This window comes from Argiope bruennichi, chromosome 4 (assembly GCF_947563725.1).
Source record: "Argiope bruennichi chromosome 4, qqArgBrue1.1, whole genome shotgun sequence".
NCBI classification, from domain to species: Eukaryota; Metazoa; Arthropoda; class Arachnida; order Araneae; family Araneidae; genus Argiope; species Argiope bruennichi.
This window is the reverse complement of record NC_079154.1, coordinates 87,980,589-88,001,176: the sequence shown is the minus strand read 5'-3', so window position 1 is coordinate 88,001,176 and position 20,588 is coordinate 87,980,589. Positions and strand designations below refer to the sequence as shown.

Sequence of the window (20,588 nt, the reverse complement as noted above, 5' to 3'; positions counted from 1 at the left end):
ATTGATCTAAAAAAGCCCTGAAAGTATCACAAAATATTTTATTAATTAAAAAAATACATTTAATGTTATTATACTAACAACATATAATCAATTCTTTTAAAATATTCCATACATTTGTTTTTTTCTCCATGAATATGAAGAATTATAATATCACTACAGACATTTAAACATGTCTATGAAGAATTTTAATGTCTCTATAGACATTTAAGCATGTCATCAACATTATAAAATTTTGCTCGATCTTTGCCAAGTTCTTTACCTCTTTCTCGTTCTATTTTATCTAACTTTTGCCAGTCTTTAAATGTTACATATTTCACACCTATATAAAAAAAGAAAATTTATATTAGAAATTTGATTGTAATGCAAGTGTATTTTAAATTTATCACTATCACATTTTTATAATTATAAATACAGTTTAATTATTTACAAGTACAAGCAACTATAATGCTGTGGTTTTTATGAATGCTATTTCTTTTAATAATGTGCAAAAATATTTGCTGTTTTCACAATAAATCACTGTCGCATAAAAAATTTCAATTTCTCAACAAAAAAAAGGGGGGACAATGGTCTAGGGCTAATTGTATCATAAATAATACAATTTTATTTTCAATTATCTTTTTATTCATTATTGGATACATTTGCTTTAAAGTAAGAAAAGAAGTAAATATGTATTTATCATGGTATTGCAAAATTTCAATTATCCGCCATCATAATGTGCTAATTTTTGCAACTTTACCTATTTTTAATGTAGTGACAGATGTCTACAGAACACAAGGAGGGAGAGAATTCGACTCCTTATTTCTGTTGAGCTATTAAACTAAAAATTTTCCTTTGTCATTTTATGAATAAGCAAACATTGATGCTTCTTGTATTATAAATATTTTATATTCATAAATATGGTTGTTGATGGATAAAAAAAAAATGTGATTCTTCTAATAATCCACAGTTTTTTGCTTTCTTGAGTTTCCCACTTTTTTTTTTAACAAAAAAAAAAAAAAAAAAAAAACCTGCAATTTAACACATAGTCAGTTGTTTATTTCTTGCTTGCTTGCTGCACATCTCTCCACACCCTATCTGGCATAGCTGTCAAGCTGCAGATAAATATTCATCAGAAGAAAAAAATGAGGCCCAGTTATCAAAATTTTCTTCTTTATCTGAATCTTGTAGTATCATTGTGACTGATGCTAAAAAGCTAATTATCCTATTCGAGTCATACCAATGAGATCTATTTTAAAAAAAAGTAATGTGTCCAAGATGTGCCACAAAGGTACTTTGACAGAAAGAAATATTTGCTAGAATATGCTAGTGACATACATTTACAATAAAGTACCGACTAATAATAAAAATACTGTAATGAATGAATAATTAAAAGAAGACATTCATTTATTTATTCATATTATTCTGCACTCTAATAATGCTTAAATAGGAATGAAAAAAAAAAAATTGACCCCATATTTTCTCCCCTTAGTATTAAAATTTTGATCAGTATGATTGGCTAATATAATTCATTACATTTCAAAGTCATCTGCACAATAAAAATAAATAAAAATTCCATTAATCTTAAGATTAAGAAAATTATCTTACATATACTTTTTCACAAAATTGTTAGGAACTTTTCATATGAATCATTGTGAAGTTTATTTGACTTCATAAGAAAGTTTAATCATTAATTTAAAATTCTAAATACTTTACATTTACTTGAATATTTTATAAATGTAATCATCATCTTGTCATTTTCAGATGTATTATATTGAATGAAGTCATTTGTTCTTTTTAAAGTAAATTTCAATTTTTAAGGATTCAACCAATTCAATATATCTGACTTGGCTTAAATGCTGATTTATCTAAATAGTACATTTACATCAGGCAAATAAAATCTATATTGAATAAGCTATTGTTTAGCAATTGTTTATTGGGCAAATAACTTTTTTAAAGAAATACTGTAATAAATTTTCATTTGAAGTCTGGTTTTAAATTTATGATGGATTTTATGATTTATCAATCATTTAACTTTTCTATTTAATATAAGTTTCAATGTGAATTTTTAAACATTTTCTCAATAAATTAATAGAGAAAAAATATATGTATACTACCTTTCTTTTTCAGTAAATCAAGAACCTCATCTCTTCCTTTTGTTGTACTATTTAGTTCCCCATTTGCTAGATCCTTCAATACTACTTCTCCAGTTTCATAGCTGCCACTCATAGTTGATACCAAAACACCAATTGGTCCAGTTTTCACCCAACCACTACAGTATAATCCTTCAAATAAAATTTCGTTTTCAGTTAATTCTAATCATGAAAATATACAAACTAAACTGCTTGTACTAAATGCAAGAACTTGGAATGTACTATCAATTTTTAAAGTGAGAAAAAATTAAATTTTCATTCCTTTTCTCTGCCCCTTCCTGAAGAAAAATTAAGAATATTTTATTGTTTTTTATCTATTTATCAAAACTTTGAGGAGAAAAATAATCTATGGTATGCAAGCAACCAGCAAATCTCTTGATGGTTTTTCAAACTTAAAATATCTCCTGCAAATTAAAATGTATAAAATTCTGAACAATAATTTCATTATGTATCATCTTTTAATATAAATTAAATTATAGCTATATGATAAAACAAGCAAGATAGAACTTTTCTTTTAGTTTACTACATGATTTTCTATAAAACTGTGAAATCCTATTGCATCATCAATCAGCATTCAATAATTGATTTTGCGATAAATACAAAATAGGTTTAACTGAAATTAAATTAATGCTAAAAACTTTTTTCATGCATGTAAAACCAATTTTAATTTTCACATTTAAAATGTCACTCAGTGTAACATATCCAATTTAATTAGAAACATAATAAAAGAGAAATGGAATAAAATTACCTTTTTTACCAATTACTCGGCCACACTCATTAGGAATAATGTGAGCTATGTTGTCAAATGGTATATCAGGATCTATAGGGGAACTCTGATAACCAATGCTTCGAACAAGCTGGAAAAATGTTACTAATATAATATTATCTTTAGAAAAGCTTTATATATAATATATTTAATTATGAAGAATGTTATTACTAATAATTTTTCATGAACATATCAATTACTAGATTTTAATTCAAAACAAAAAAATTTGTCGGTTAAAAATCAAACATTGCCATCTTTTACATTACTTTTGTGCAAAATATTTTTTAAGTTATCTTCCAAGTTTGAAACTAAAGAGTGTTATTTAGAAAGAAGATTACCAAGCCACAATTCAAAATGTCTTCTTCATCACTCACTGTGAGTTTGACATTTGTTTTCTCAAAATAATCCTGAAGGAAGAAAAAAAAAATATGTACATGTACATAAAAAAAAAAATGATTATTTTAAAGGATTTAAAAAATAATCAGAAAAGAAATTTTGAAAAAGTACTTGCTTTTGGATTAATTTCATTTATTTTAAAAATTATTTTTCCAATTCTGCCATCTTTATCAGGAATGATTTCCTTTGGTGTTCGAAAGAATTTCAACTCCAAACATTTTTGCATTTCAGTTGGACTCAAATTATTTTGTTTCTCATAAAGCTCTGTCATCAGTTGAAGCATCCTTTTTTTAGATCTTTCCAAATCCAAGTCTGAAATAAAGCCCAATTATTAAAACTTAATATTAGCAGGAAATTTGTAATTAGTAAAAGTTAAATAATTAAAAAAGATTGAGTCATTTATTATTACTATTTTTATATAAGCATAAACACAAGAAAAAAGTATATCTTATTTTTATTATTAACACTGCATTATTATATCACTAAATTTAGTTTTTTTTTTTTTTTTTTTTTTCTTTTTTCTTTTTACCAAACTGTGCAAATTATTCTCCTCTTGTAATCTTGGAGGAGGATTCTTGGAATTACAATTTCATATTTTTAAGCTTATATTTTCACTTCCAACATCACCCCTTATTAAATTTTGCATGTATCAAGCCCACATAAATGATAAATTTTCAGTAGGATGCAAACTTAAACCCACAATCCTCAATTCTGAAACCCCAACCCATACAATAGTGTCTATAACCATTAAAATTAGGTGTGCATGAGAGTATGAATTTAATTACTAGGCCAACCATAAATTCAAAAATTTACAATTCAAAAGTTATAATTTCAAAAAGTTTTGGATTAGAGTTGATCATCTTTATAATCTATCACAATATAATATCAATGAATCATAGCTTTAAGGATTATTGTTCAATTCTTCAGAATGTTGAACTAAACAGTTAAAACTAACTAGCGCAGGAGATATTTAGAATAAAATTTTATAATGCAATACAGAATTCACAGTCATAATCTAAATCAAGAAATAAAGATAAGTATAACGATGGTAGAACCGATTATATACATATTACTATACAGTACAATTTTTTAAAATATTAAAACTTGGGACTAGTTTTATTTTGCTACAGTTGCTATTTGTACAATAAAATGAAGACAAATTTAATATTTTATTATTAACATATACTAATTGATGTCATAAAATTACAAAACTATAATGAATAATCTTATTCAATAGCGAGCTCTTATACTCTAACAAACACTAAAGTAAATTAAGTAGAAAAAAATTACTATCTACCTTTTCCAGATTCAAATATCTTGCCTACTGTAGGATCAAGCATTTCTATGTGGCAACCTGGTAACTTGCTAAGCTCTCTAAATTCTTTAATGGTGAAAGCAGCTTGAAAAGGTCCTCTTCTTCCAACCATAACTACTCTCTTAATTTGACTTTTTTTTAAAGCTTCATAAGCATGTTCAGAAATATCAGTTTTCTGAAAAAAATAATTTTAATTATGTAATGAATTTTTTAAATGCTTTAATACAAAATTCTAAAAACAATTGCAACATGCTTTTTTTAAGCAAAATAATTCCATAAACTCTTTAAAAATAAGGTATGATACAATATCTTCCATTTATTTAAATAAAAGGATATTAAGACTGTTTCTCAAAATCTTAAATAGATTATACAATTTTCAAAAAAAGTTTATTTTTAATTCACCAAAAGATGCAACATTAATTAATGAATAAATTTATTAAAATGAATTTCAGCTATGAAACACTACACGACTTATTTAATTTTTCCAGAAAAATTGCAAGTTGCACTTACACAGGGTGTCTAATTGTTGTTCAATAGTTCATTTTTAAACTGTTAGAGAAAGACAGTGATCTTCTTTCAATGAAAGGAATGTTAGAAATGATGCTAAGAATTATGTTGCAATATTTGAATCAATAAATATACAACTAAAGATTTATAAATCCAAATGATCATGTATAGAAAACAAATTGGCATACTAATATCTTAATTTAAAAAGAAAGATCTACACTTTTACAACTGAAATTGCCCAAGTTATTAAGCTACGAATTTCATTATTTTAAACTTATCAACAACCACATGCCAAATAGAGAACAAACAGGCACTAAAATGATCTGAACTAGTGATGTTCAATATTTCATAACTTGGTCAATTTTAGAATTTTAGCCAACTTGTGGTATTTGTTACCTTTTATTTGTAAAATATTAATGTGTCAAGAATATTTTATTTACTATAAACGATAGGATTGGGAAATTGTATAAAAATTTTGACATTGGATTTTTTTAAAAAAACAGTAGTACACTTATTAACTAACAATATAAAAAACAATATAAATTAAATTAGCTATTCGACCATCCATGACAAATAGACACCTTATATATAAACTATAAATCATAAAAGAAAGTTGTTTATTAATAGAGACCAAACACTATTGCTATGAGGGCACGATAATCTATCAAGCTCAATAGACTAAATCTATCAATTTAAATAAGGCCATTTAGATGCTGTCACAAAATTACAATTCCTTATGATCAAAATTTTTTGCTCATATTGAAAATTAAATCACAATTTAAAAATCCATTTCAATTTATTTGTTCTAAAGCCAAATAAAATGCAAGGGCACAGCAGAGTTGCAGTACTTTACCAGTAAAAATAAATCTGAAATTAAGAGTATTATTGGTTTGCTCATTTTCTTGTTATACATAAAAAGTTAAAATGAAACTAAGCAAATGACAATTTTAATAAAAATTTAATTATATTTAAACTGATTTTTTAAATATCTCTTTGAAAAAACAGTTTTTAATTAAATTTTTTTTGTCAGAAATCCTAAGAATGAATTTAAATAATGAATTTTGTTTACTTTTAACTTTTCCAAATCCTGAAGGAAGATCCGAGCTATATCCACAGCAACATTTCCATTCCCAATGACAGTTGCTACATCTGTGTTAAGATCAATTTTTTCATTGATGAAATCAGGATGGCCAGTATACCAGCCAACTACTTTCCGAGCTGCCAGTACATTTTCTGAATTCTGAACAAGGAAATACATGCTTATTAATCATAATATAAGTATAGTATTCATAATTTGATTTGAAAAAATCAGTACTTAAAAAGATTTAAAAAAATTAAATATACTACTTTATAAAATACCAAAATATAATTAATAACAGACACACACAAAAAAGAAATTCAAATTCTATTTTTTATAAATCCAAAAGTTATAACATAAAATAGACATTGACTCACAATTAAAATTCTGCATTATTCACCATTTGACAAAAAAAGTAACATGATAATAAAGCCCGTTTCCCCCCCCTCAATATTAATGCTAGAGGATGTTAATAGCAAAAAGCTGCATCCACAGAAACAACATCAGGTAATGTTCAAGATTTAAAAAGAACTTCCTTTTCTATTATGATTATTTAGCATGATGGTCATTTAATTTTTTAAATATTAATATAAATAAAATAAATTGCCATCATAAATCTTTCAATATGTAGCCCGTAATAGAACAACATATTAAGTAGCTTGTGAAAAAAAACTCGACAAAATGTACAAAGAAAACTAATTTGATAAATAACTATAATATCAAATATTGTTTTTTTTTTCATGCAAATGTATATATGTTACAGAATGTGCTTAGCTTTTTATATTAGGAAATATAAGAAAGGATATATTTTATTTTTGAAAAATTTTAGTAATAAAAATTTATATTTTTCAAAAGTATCCATATTATTTTTCTACCTAACTTTTTGAAATCTGTACTTACTTCACCAGGAATACCCATTTCTCTATCCGTACTTGCACCAAATGCCTGAAAATCAAATAGTAGAATTCAGAATAATTTATTAATTATTATAAAAAAAATTTAAATATCAGTTAAAAAAATTGCTTGGTAATAAATCAGATTATAAAACTTTGAAATGTATAATATTATAGGCATAGATGAATTAGACAAGAATATCAAAAGCAAATACATATTAATTTCACACAGTTATAACATACTTTCAGGAAATTCATTTACAGACTGTATTCTTTAAATAATTCCTTGAAGTATAGAAGAAAAGAATTTTATTGAATCGCTAGAAATTATGTATACATCCATCATAGATTAATTAATTTTTGAAACATGCATCAATACACATCTGATTTAAAGTCTCTTTCAACCCACAAGCACCTGTTTGAGATAATTTTTATTTAATTCTTTATCTTTTGCTAAATTTTCTTCAGTATTTCTCAAAACTTGTCATTTTCTGTATCTTAATGGGTAGTTTAGACAGAAGAGTAAAAAGAAGCAACTACCGAAAAGTTATCACTATAAGTATAGGGTCAGATTCATCTTATACTCAGATGTAATCTGAATATCTTATTTTTTAATGTATTATTATAATCTCCAATTTATTTATGTTTTCACTTAAATCTAACAACAATCTTGCATGATTATTTTTGTAAATTTGAATCTTTAGAAGAAACTGTATTCCTTTTTCCTTAGACATAGAAATTTATTTACACCTTGTGCAATCATAATATTATAAGTAAATCTGTCTACATAAGACTAAACAATGAAAAAAATAAAAATAAAAAACATTAATTTTGAATAAAAATACCAGTTACTTGGTTAAAACTTATCTGTTAATTTTCAATATCTCAAGTTAAAGAAATCCCAAATAATTAGTTTTTGTAGCTTGGGAATTAAAGTTATTAAGAAATGGCAACATTTAATTTATCCTGAAATGTATTAATGCTCGATTTAATAAAGATTACAGTGTACCCACTGCTACAATATACAAACAACAACTAATTTTGATTTACAGAAAATAAACTATGCAAAAGTATTGATATTTCAATAGTTTTTTATGCAGAAAAATGTTTATGTACAATAAGTTTTGTACAAGAACACGAAAAAATAGAATTCAATAACATTTATAGTAAAATCAAGACAAAGAGTTTCCTTGATTGTGTTAACTTTATTTATATCGAAAATGCAACTTATGCACATGAAAAAAATTAACATTGACCTTTTTTGTTAGACGAGTCAATAAAATAATGAATAATTGGTCCAAATTTGTAATTAAAATTATTTTGTGTAAGAGTTAATATTCTAAAAATATATCTATGTGTTGCAAGGTTCATATCAAAGTATAGTAACCAAATATTTTTTTTAAAAAGACAAGAATTAAGTATAATAACCAAATTTTTTTTTTCTATATTAATAAATAGGATAATTGACAAAACTAAATAAATTATGATAGAGAATGTAATAATTAAATAGGAACAATAATAATTGAGAGTTACACATTTTACATGATTTAAAGAATTTGCTGGTATAAAAAATTTGCAGTAACAAAGTTACAAAATTTAAAAAAAGAAAAAAAAAAAAATGACAAATATTAAAAAATATTTGGCAAAAAAAAAAAAAAAATGTTTCTGTTAAACTAACAGTAGTAACTACTCATGATAGCATGTCAGTTGCTGAAATATTTGCACCAAGTAGAGGAATTTCATGTTTTGCAACAGGAAGTTGCTAAACTTAGTACATTTGGTATGTTTTTCAATAACTGTTAGACTGACAGAATGCTGTGATTTATGTTAAAATAATTGATAATGCAATTAATAGATGCTCATTTTGCATTCTTTTGTAATGACTGCCATATGTAAGAGGATTTATCTTGTTTTATAAATAAGGACATCATTTATGTAGATGTGTGGTCATATTAGCAGAGATTTGCTAAATATTGCATTAAATGATAATAAAATACAAGATTACAGTGTGGCTTTATCAGCAAGTTTTCAAAATATTCACGAATTGTAAAAATACCAATCAAATAATCCTCATCTTGGATACCATACACAAGAAAAAACTTCTTAAAATTTGTAGATTACCACTTATGACAAGTTACTATTTGAAAAAAAAAATTATATTGAATTAACATTGTATATCTATTAATTACTGTAATTAATAGAGACTAAATTATTTGGAACTGATCAGGAAAAAGATAAAAGGTGTAATTCATTTTATAGAAAGTAAAGTTCATTGAAATTTATTATTTAAGGAAGTACAAAATAATAATAATAATAACATTCACAATATATTTGAGTTTTAAAAATTTTATAAACAATAAGATGGACAGGATTTAGCAAGTGCATGTGTATTACAAATGTTTGAACAAAATGCAAAATGAAATTGTAATCAAGGATTATCTGTAAACCTAAAAATATAAAAAATACCATCCAATATTTAATATTAACGCAAATTTACCAAAACAATGCCATGATATGATTGCAAGAGATCAGATACTGTCACATCCTTTCCCACCTCTATGTTCCCATAGAAATTCACTCTTTCATTCAAAGCAATTTGTGTAAATGAATTGGTACAGTTCTGAAAAGAATTTTATATATTTAGGGATATTTAAAACTAAATAAGGATTTTTGCAATATGGAATTTTTATGCTAAATTATATAGGCTAATAATAATAGAATTTTTTTCAATATTAAAAATTAACATTCCTATTATCAAATAAATTTCTGATTACATGTGCTGTATAATTTCTAGTAACTAAAATGTCATATAGAGTTGGCAATTAGTTATTTTGATTCTAGATTTGCCAGAAATAAAGATTATGTGTATTCACCAAAGTTCCATTTTTTTTAAAGAATACATGATATGTATTCCAGAAAAAATAGTTATTACAAATAGTATTAAATTGAACAAGACATGCAATATGTTTGCATGGAACTTTAAGTAAAATTTTATTATTATTACTTATAAAAGCAAATGACTGCAAAAATTGTTTATTTCAAAATATTAAAAAGATTTTATTTGTTTGATCAACAATCTAATTCTTTCAATTTTATTTTGAGAGATTATCCAAGACAATATCATAATAAGCATAAGAATAATTTAATTTTTTTATCTGTATGATAATAAAACAAATGGATAAAACAACTTCAATAAAGCACATATTTGTCAATTATACCATATGCGGGTGTCAAATTAAATGCAAATGTATAATCAAATACAAGATTCTAGAAATAGAAAAAATAAAGATATCAGAATATAAATAAAATTTATATCAGTCATCTATATATTATCAAAGTTAATATAAGTAAAAAATGCATAATATCCATAATATTCAATCTAATTATTGAAATACTGCTTAATATAGAAATAATATGCAATGTAATAATACATAGAGAATAGATTGATACAAGTCTAGCATAAGATGGTTAAGTTATGATAAAATAACGAAATATCACAAATATATCTTAAAAAGATATAGAGAAGCATATTTTGAGATAAATACTCTTATTTCTGGATGATCAGGTGCGACACCATATCTAATAAGACCAAATGGCACAGGTAATTTTTCAAAAATGTCAACTTCTACTTGTTCATTCTATAAGAAAATAAGCACATAAATTTCTTATTTAAATTAAAACAAATAGCATTAACAGACACATTACATGAAGAAATAAAATATTATAAATTGTCACATATAGTATAATTTCAAATGTACTTTTAATAAATGTTGTGTAGTATAAAATCCTGCTGGGCCACTTCCAATAACACATATTCGCTTTCTATTTGAAGCAATATTATGAAATCTATACAAGGAAACACTACTACTTTTCCTCCAGAAAGCGAAACAAGAACTAGATTTCAACATGTTTCAGTTTTCTATTCAATTTTAAATTAGCAAAACTTAACTTCGTTCCATTTATAATGTGCAACTACTAACTGGACCAACTTAATTTTATTCACTAAATACAGGAAAATTTAAATTCCATACACATAAAAAAAAAAATTCAGTTACTATGAGGCACATAAAGGGAGTTTTAAACGAAAGGAGGCGAAGAAAAGTGCGGCAGACCGGTTTATTTGTTTGTATGCATTAGCACTGAGCAATGCGTTGCCAAACCGTGCAAGACAAATTCCTACTCTTTAAATGCAAAAATATTGTTATGGAATTTCTGCAATTATGTAATCATTTAATTTTTTTTTTTTTTTTTTTGCTTTTTAAAATTTTCTGAATATTATTTAAACAATAATAAATTATATTTTAAAAAATTTCAGTAACTTTCTAACTTTCCTAAATACACTTGAATTCGTTTCTTTATCTGTATGCTGAACAGTTGTTGACACTGGTACTTGTCTCCATTTAAAACCGTTACTGAGTGAGTGGAATCTCGCCGGAAACACCTTATCTTCAGTTATTTCTTCTTAATTTGGATATATTATCGATAAAAGATTGGTATGTGCTAATTGCGTTTTTTATTAAAAGTTTATATTTTTTGATTAAAATATATTTTAAAGATTTTGCATACCTTTAATGCTTATTTTTTTAAAGTTAAGCCTACTGCTAGAAAGCAAGTTGAAACCAAACGCTGCTCCTCCCGTACTCGGTCGGCTTAAGTGCTCTCTTTGTAATACAAGTGTTATATTAAAAGAGGTTCCCCGTTTATGTGATACAAATCGTAAGCCGTTATAAAAATGCGAAATATTCCAAATAGTTATTCTATTACTTTTTTTCTTAATTTCATGTGTCATTACGTTCCTTTGTCTTGCATTGCAGGCTATGTTTATGCAAAGATCATTATCTGTCTTCAGTTATAATTGAATTTGTATGTGCTTTTTTTTTCCATTTTGATATCTCATTATTTCATCAGCTGGGTTTGGAATGGAAAACAGTTAAAATTTTTAATTAGGAAAATATTTATCATAGTCATTGCTGAATCATCATTTAAAGATTGTTGAGATGTCTAAGAAATTGTTTTGAATTAATATAAAGGGAGTCAGTTGTAGAATGTTATGACATTTCAGGAAACGTTATTATCAGAATTTGCGATATATCGGAATAAGATATTCGGCATTAATAAATCATATTAGATGGCTTTCTTAAAAGAAAAAAAATTAATAATTTATTTAAGTTTATATTTTGCATAATGTAATAAATGCTTCTTTATGAACAATGGTATTTATTTTGATTCTGAAATGTCTTTTCCAATTATGTGATAATAGTTAATCTATAAATTGTGAAGTATCTTATCTTTACATTCTTTATACAAACAATTTTAGCCTGTTTATTTAATATTGTATTTAGCCAAAATATATTTCTTAAAACTCTTAGTTATTCTAGAGTATTTAAGTTCTTTTATATATATATTTTATAACTAAGTTTTCTTATTTAAAATGAATGATTTTATTTTCTATATATTTTCTAATTTGGAAATAACTCCTAAATATTTTTCATCAACCATTTTCCAGAACCAATGTTTCTTATTAAAGTTGGAAATTTGATTATCAGTGGAAATTATTTTAATTTGGCCATGGTCTGAATTATATTTCAGATACCAAAAAAGTGGAGTTTGCCGTAAAATCTCTTAAAAAAATGTGTTGATTAGAAGTTTTATGTATTCAGTTTTCCTTTTTAAAATTAGTCAGATTTTATTCATATTATAGTATAATAGATAGATAGAAATTTGCAGTAGATATTTTGTAAAAAAAATGGATTATGTTCTAGCTATAAACATTACATTTTTGTTGTGTCAGAATAAATATAAAATCTATCTGTTGTGTTATTATGTATTAAACTGCAGCATTTGGGGGGGGGGGAGATAATTGCTTTTATGATGATTTTTTGTTTTATTTTTAAAGATTCTGTTATTACATGCATCACAGTAAATATTATGCAAGTTTCAATAGAAAGTAATTAGATAATTGTATTTGGGGATTTTATGAGCTCTTTTAATATTTCTAAGTGTTGCGAGAATAAGTAGGGGGAAAATGTCCTGTAATTAATCTATAGATTTAATTATTTTAATTTGTATATATAATTGCAGATGAATATTCAATTCTTCAAATTGTATAGAATTTTAAAATGCTTATATTGAGTTTCAAATTACAATTATTTTCTTTAAATTCAATTGAAATTTGTAAATTTTCTCTTTAAAAGATATTAATTTTAGATAAAATGTGTTTAGAATGATTTTCAGTTCTAAAAAGTATAATGCAATTCACTGATATTAAATTTGTTTCTATTTACAGCTTTGAATTAAGATATCATGTTTATATGCCAAATAATTGATTAATTAATTAAAAAAAATGTCAGCTCGTTTTGCCATCCATATTTGATAGCAAGCAGAAGTTTAAACTTAACATTTCTTTCATACAGCCAAAATGTCAGATGGGGATAAAGCACCTGAAATTCATGATGAAGAAGATGTTAACTATAAACCACCACCTGAAAAGTCATTGAAAGAAATTGTTGAGGCTGATCAAAATGATGCCAGTTTACAAAAGTATAAAGAAGCTTTGCTTGGTCAGGCTTTGAAAGAACCAATTATTGTTGGCAAGTTTACATTTAGCTTATTTTATTTTATTCTCAAAATAATAGTTGTTTGCTTAATAAAAAATTTCTACAATATTTCCTTAACTTATTTTTCACATTTAATGTAAGAAGATATTCAGAACCTTTGGTTGTGTATGTGTGTGCATGCAATTTTATCAGGGTTATAAAAAATTTTTAAGGTTCAAACCTAAATTTTAAAGAAATTTATAAAGCAGAATTGCCATGGCATCAGAAAAATACAGAAAATTTTAAGTTCCTTAATTTTTTTATTTATTTATTTTCATCTTAAAAAATGCTGATCTCTGAGCATTGCAAGAACAAAAGATTATAGCTATGGTACCAAAAATGGAACAGCTGTGTAATTGCAGAAACTTGTCTTTTTTTTTTTCTTCTACTCATTCCTTTTTTTTTTTTTTCTTTTTTTCGTCTAGATAAGTTTAATTTTGATCTCAATGACAGTTGTTTTCTTTCCATGAAATTCCTGGATTACAGCTAATGAGCGTGCACAAGGCTGCTATTATTGCATAAGAGAATAGAATACATTTCTTTGGTGTTTATAGCAAAATTCAATCTGCAAAAGCATTGAGATGGTGTTTAGTCACCCACACACGAATTTATTGAATGGCTTATGTATGATTTAAAAAATTATGAGATTTTTCAGAGTGGATAAGAGAATTTTTTTAAACAAAATCTGTATTAATACAAATTGAACGGGGGGGGGAGGATCAATTTTGATTTTCCTGAATGGGTTTAAGAAGTTCTGCAAATTTAAGAACATAATAAGCCTAAGTGGTATGGGAAAGCAGGTACATACTAGTTATGCCTAAACAGCAAAACATACAAGACTGTGTGCCAGTTCAGATTCACTATTGATATTGCACTTAATATTTAAAAAAAATGTAGGAAAAGATGACACATCAAGTTTAATGTCCGAAAGTAAACCGATTTCGAACTTTTTAGTTCAAGAACAATAATTTAAAGCTAAAGTTTTATGGGCATTAAAACATATTGCATCGCATTCGTCCTTTAATACATTCATTAATGGAAGTATTTTTACACATATTCACTGATAGTAAAATAGTCAAATTTACTTTAGGTTGTCTCTTTAAAAATCTTTTTTTAAAAATGTTATATGCTTTGATGAAACTTTAAACTGCATTTCGAAAAACAAAAAAATTATTGTAAGATATTGGTGTGAATCAACCAGTAGTTTTCATAAGATACTGGAATTCAATATTTTTTAAAGCATACCAGTACCCAAGAATTGTTTGAGAATTTTAAAGAAGTTACACGAAGTTTGGACGTACAGTTACTTTTATCAGGGGTGTTTGTGCTCCGGGGAAACCCCGGAATTCCGGGGATTTTGAACTTCGATACCCGGAAATTCCGGGGATCGTCGTTCAAAAGGAAGTAGGAATAATAATGAATTATTTATTTTGATCTGGGTAATTTTGTTTGCTTTGAAAGCAGAAAACGCAAGGTCAGTGTGTGTGGTGAAAACTTTTCCTTTCTTTCTCCAAAGGCAGTGATAATGCGTGAAAAGGGGGAAAAAACTTCTTTTTTGTTCTTTCCTTATTGCGAGTTATGACTCATTCCCCCGGTTCTCGGACATTCTCTTCTGGATTCTTTTCGGCAAGTAGGCGCGGCAGAAAAAAAAGGGAGAGACTTCGTTCGACCAGATGTGCGATCACGTGACCTGGGTTCAAAGGTCTTAATTTTGCAAAAAAAGTAATTCATTGAACTTTTATAATGAGGTCATTCAATACTTCATAATCGTAATTTTTCATTTCTCTCCCCCCCCCCCTTCTCGAAACTCCAAAATGTAGGTAGTAAGTCCGTAAAAGTTTCAGGGGATTTTTTGGGGTCCCACAAACACCCCTGATACCTCATTTTGATGGTTTCAAAGGCATGTACTGAATTATTCCCAAATGACCCTTAAATTTATCGAGCTTTATTTATTGAAACTTCTGCTTTATGCTTAAAAAGTTTCATGAACCATGCTTGAAAGAACTTTTGTAAAGGTTCTAATGTGATGAAACTATTTTCTTTTTTTAGTTCCAATTCAATATGAAATATGTGAAAATAATGCTTAATTTTTAGAAACTTATGTCTCCACATCATTCTTTTCACTTTCTCGTTTCCAAAGTTTAAAATTTTCACACAGTAATTGGTTTATCTAGACATCTTGATTATGTTCGTTATAAATAGAACTGTAAAAAAGAAAAAAATGTCCAAAATTTTTTTATGACTGTGATTGTTGATGCCAAGGCTTATCTTCACATCATTGCTTCGCAAAATATTCTGCATACTTGTTTGTGTTCAAAGAATATATTTGCAAATTTCGTCACTAGGACAAAGTTTTAAATATTGTAAAGTTGTGAATGTGTTGGTAAATTATAGATTAGATCCAACTGCCAATCAAATTTTGAAATTGAAATGCTTTGATTTTCTATGAAATTTGTTTTTTATTCAATGGTCTTTTCTGAATTATCATTTTGACAAACTTTAATATCTGCTAAACAATTATTTGGGTAGTGAAAAGTAATGAATTTTCATCTTGAAAAGGATTTGAAGTGTCAAATCCACCATTTTCTTCATTTGAATCTAAATTAAATATGGGTGGCAGCTATTCAAATAATAACTTGAAATTTCTGATAGATTTCATTTTAATTTTATTTTTTCTTATTTTGATTGAGTAATTTTATTTTGTATTTGTAAAAAGATATTTTTTCTGTTAGTAAAATTATTGATCAGTTCTAATTTGTGTATTGATAAGCAGTATGAATAGGAGAGCTCCCACAAGAAAGAAGCAGATTATTTCATTCTTAAGAATTGTGCCTATATGGATGTTTTTGTACAGTATCTTTTGTGAATAAATTTGACAAACAGTTCTGAGATACCGTCTGGTTGTCTAAAAGTTGGTCTAGATCGACATATATTTTTTAGTGCTGGTTAATTATATTTGCAAAAAAGGAAGAAGTGTTTATATATATAATTAAAAGTGATCCAATATTCAATAGTGATAGTGTTTTTTTTTTTTTTTTTTTTTTTCAGAATTTAAAATTTTATTTTACATTGATTTTGGTTTTTTAAAAAATAGAAGAATTTTTTTACAAACATGTAAGAACATATAGTGTAATAAAGCAGTATCATTTTCAATGATGTGACATCTCCCGAGAAGTCAAATTTCTTGCAAAGCCTAGAAAATACAAAGAAATCCAAACAGTGGGAATCATGGTCACCCTGCAGATTCATCTGCATCATCAAATAATGTCTTATTAATTTGTTCTTCAGTTTAAAAAATTTCTGATATCCAGACATGTTAGCAAGAGATTTTAGTAATTAACAAGCTGAAAGCTTAATGGAAATTAAATATTTGCTCTGAAACTTTTTCTGGAAAGATAATTTGACAGTGGGTGAGGAAGCAGCCGTTGATAAAAAGATAAAACCTTTTCACACCATTTTATGGCCATTTTAAAATGGGGGAAGGAAATGAGCATACAGCATTTCAACCATCCTGTGGATATCTGAATGGCTAACTGTTTTAGTCGAATTAGTAATAAAAGATTAATTGAATAACCCTTTTTGTAAATTTTTTTTTCAATAGTTGCAGTTTTTTTGAATTTGTTTAAATATTTCATTTTAGTGTAATTTCTAATTTTGGTCACTTCATTTTTTTTAGTCTTTTTCAATCAAGATTCATTCTAACTGAGAAATCATGTTAATTTCTCACCATTTTTATTCAATCAATATCAGTTATATTGAAAACACAGACATAATATGTTTCCTCAGATTTCATCATTTTCAAAAATCGAATTTTAACATTGTTGACTTCTGTTGTTTTCTGCCTTTATTCTGTAATATTTTAAATATTTCAAGCACTTTTTGCATCATTTTTATATTTTAATGCTCAGTCATAATTATTTTATGTTTGGTATACATTTTTTTTATTTTGTTAAGTTCAACTTTTTAAATTTTTGTTTATTTATTTTCCAAGCCTATGTCATGTCTGGAAACATAAAAATCTAATCTATAAATGTATAATTATTATACAAAAAGTAAAGTTGAAGAGTATAAAAAGTAAATATTTCAATTATTATTTTTATTTAGAAACTATTTTTATTATTTTCATTTCTTCCTTGTTGTAAGCGCAAGTATTTTGAAGCTGCATAGCTTTCAAGTCAAGGAGAAGCTGTATTAACTAGTTAGCTTATTTATTTCAGAATTTAAATATATCTATATATATATTCCATAATTTTTCATGAAAGATAATTTGTTTTCAAATTTTAATTTCATATATGTTCCAATTATTTAAATGCCTGGGGATTGATAAAAATTTTTATTTTGTTAGTTCATACATTTTTATTTTGCATATATTATGTCAGTAAAGAATTCTGGAGTATATTGATTACATACATAAACAATTTTTCTTTCAGAACCCGATAATCCAAATCGAGTATTGGTAAAAAGACTTGCATTAGTTGTGGAGGGGCGTCCTGATGTAGTTCTAGATCTGACAGGTTTGTGTTTCCAGGATTATAAATAAAAATATATTATATTATATGATAGATTACTTGAAATTTTAGTATTGTGATATAAATAAATTTATATATTACAATCATGTTTCAAAGCTTATACTATAATGTATTTCATTCTTTATTTCTATTATTACTAATGTAACACCATTTTTAAATTAAAAGTGGTAGAGCTTAAGATCTGACTTATTTTTTTTTTAACTTTATGTTATATATATATAAAAATTGCAGCTCCATTTTAATAATTTTATGAGGAGTAGCATTTTTTTTTTTTTTTTTTTTTTTTTTTTTTTATGTACAGGTGATTTGAACGAACTGAAGAAAAAGACTTTTGTTGTCAAAGAAGGTGTCCAGTATCGCATTAGAATAGATTTTTATGTTCAAAGAGAAATTGTGACTGGTCTGAAATATATCCAGAAAGTTTTGCGACATGGAATACAACGTAAGCTTTGTTAAGAAAAATTACTAGTATTTTCTCTTTTGTATATATTTTATTACTTCAATATTAATTCTTTTCAGGTTAAAATTATTGCTATAACTTATTTTACTTATATTGTATACTAAATATATACAATCAAAATGTGCCTGATCCTTTAAGAAGATTTAATGCTTTGTTTTATTGGAAATGCCACTGTTATTATTGTGGTGATATTCGCTTTTAAGAAATTTGACGTTATTTAGCTTAATTTTTTAAATACATGATAAGTATATCTTTATTTTTAAATACCTTGGATTATTTATTTCAACATATTCAGGAATCCAAAAATAGTATAGACTAGACTATAGTCATTTCTGGTTTTATTTTTGTATTACGTTATTTAAACTGTTGTCTCTATAGTTCTTATATAAATTGCTATTCTATAGTTCTTACAAATTTTGGCCTTTATTCGTAGATCATAAAATAAAATTCGAATTTCTCGGGAAAAGGCAGTTTTACAACCTATTGAATACCTTTAGTGTTAAATACAGAAAAGTGTATCATTATTCTGCATACCTTTAACATTTTATGCTACACTTTTGAATTTGCATTGCTTAAAAATTTGTATTCATACCATAATGTATTTTCTATGAAATGTATAAATTAAGGTTTGTAAAAAGTAAACCATTGAATAAATTTCACATTCAAGGAGAGTAAAACTGAAGAAGTAATTTGCTTTAAGAAAAATATCCTTATTGTAGATGTTGTATATAATTTATTAACAGATAACTTCATGAGAAATTAATCTTGAATTTATTCTTCTGGTTGTTTCAGTCTTTTCCAGATTGTTTACTTTTAATCTCTGTTCTTAAGTTTATTACTCTTTTGAATTAAAAATAATATTAATCTCTTTTATTGCAGATGAGAAGCTCACTCATATGGTTGGAAGTTATGCTCCTAAATTAGATATGCAGTCATACTCTACTCCAGTTGATGAAATGCCTAGTGGGATGTTGACCAGAGGTACTTACACTGTGAAATCTCTTTTTACAGATGATGATAAAAATGAACATCTCAAATGGGAATGGTGCTTTGAACTTAAAAAGGATTGGGAATGAAATATTTATCTCTTTTGTACAGGTTTAAATGAATTTCTTTTTACAAATCATACGTTTTTGTTATTAGAAACAATACAGATTGTTACAACTGTATGTCGTATAGTGTATTAAGTGTGTATAGATCTAAAAAAAATATATGTATACACAAATCAAAAGTTTTTCTATCATGTTTACATTTGCTGAAATCAAAAGCTATATATGGAATTCTCAGGAGCAGGATTGGATTTTGAATTATGCAGGTGCACTTCCTATTCATATTGCAAAGAACAATTTTGACATACCATTGTAAGCTTTGTAAATGCATAATTCTTTGCGTGACAACAATTATTAGCATTGTCAACTAATTTTCAAATGTGCCTTAAGTTGTTTCATGGAACTAATGCTTTATCAACATCAGACTCAATCACTATTGCCTAAATTTAAATCCATGATGAGATAATTGTGGTGTGCTGATTTAAATGTCATATGAGGCCTTTTTACATATTGTTGCTAAAGTTAAATATTTTTATACTTTTCAACTTGTTCTATACATTGCATTGCAATCAAATATATAACTAAAATGTTTGTGTAGTTTATTCTGTTTTTCTCATTGTTAGATTGCAATTGGCATTTAATGTGTGCAATGGCAATTTTATTAAATGCACTATGTGCTATGTATCATAAAAAGTGTAATATGCATTTTGAAATATGCTCATAATGTATTTGCCAGTCAAAACTACATTTTTTATTGATGAAACCTTTTTGTACTCTTTGCTAGCAATAAATGAGTGAATATTTTGCCTTTAATTTATTGATGATTTGTCAATGAAAAAAAAAAATCATGGAGAGATATACTTGAAAAAA

The 20,588-nt window shown here is 26.0% G+C and overlaps 2 protein-coding genes across 2 annotated transcripts; one reads left to right on the top strand and one right to left on the bottom strand.

Annotated features, from left to right (window-relative positions):
• Positions 1-18: 18 nt before the first annotated feature.
• On the bottom strand, positions 19-11,229 carry LOC129965433 (NADPH:adrenodoxin oxidoreductase, mitochondrial-like). The gene is made up of 11 exons (XM_056079294.1): positions 10,843-11,229; positions 10,630-10,722; positions 9,582-9,704; positions 7,092-7,136; positions 6,183-6,353; positions 4,589-4,781; positions 3,407-3,603; positions 3,234-3,302; positions 2,878-2,986; positions 2,094-2,261; positions 19-319 (listed from the first exon to the last, which is right to left on the bottom strand). Exons 1-11 carry the CDS (start codon positions 10,990-10,992, stop codon positions 195-197), a joined length of 1,443 nt encoding a protein of 480 aa, XP_055935269.1. The 5' UTR covers positions 10,993-11,229; the 3' UTR covers positions 19-194.
• Positions 11,230-11,425: 196 nt separating this feature from the next.
• On the top strand, positions 11,426-20,531 carry LOC129965930 (rho GDP-dissociation inhibitor 2-like). Its single transcript, XM_056080223.1, has 5 exons — positions 11,426-11,577; positions 13,498-13,674; positions 18,111-18,194; positions 18,511-18,651; positions 19,549-20,531. The coding sequence occupies exons 2-5, from the start codon at positions 13,503-13,505 to the stop codon at positions 19,743-19,745; spliced, it is 594 nt and encodes a 197-aa protein (XP_055936198.1). The 5' UTR covers positions 11,426-11,577; positions 13,498-13,502; the 3' UTR covers positions 19,746-20,531.
• The last annotated feature ends 57 nt before the right edge of the window (positions 20,532-20,588 follow it).

Coding starts and splice junctions, on each gene's coding strand:
- LOC129965433 (XM_056079294.1), bottom strand. CDS start 10,992: ATGTTGAAATCTAGTTCTTGTTTCGCTTTCTGGAGGAAAAGTAGTAGT. Junction 6,354..7,091: donor AAATGGGTATTCCTGGTGAA/GTAAGTACAGAT, acceptor TTCCTTGTTCAG/AATTCAGAAAATGTACTGGC. Junction 4,782..6,182: donor AGGATTTGGAAAAGTTAAAA/GTAAACAAAATT, acceptor TATTTTTTTCAG/AAAACTGATATTTCTGAACA.
- LOC129965930 (XM_056080223.1), top strand. CDS start 13,503: ATGTCAGATGGGGATAAAGCACCTGAAATTCATGATGAAGAAGATGTT. Junction 18,195..18,510: donor TGTAGTTCTAGATCTGACAG/GTTTGTGTTTCC, acceptor TTTTATGTACAG/GTGATTTGAACGAACTGAAG. Junction 18,652..19,548: donor TTTGCGACATGGAATACAAC/GTAAGCTTTGTT, acceptor CTTTTATTGCAG/ATGAGAAGCTCACTCATATG.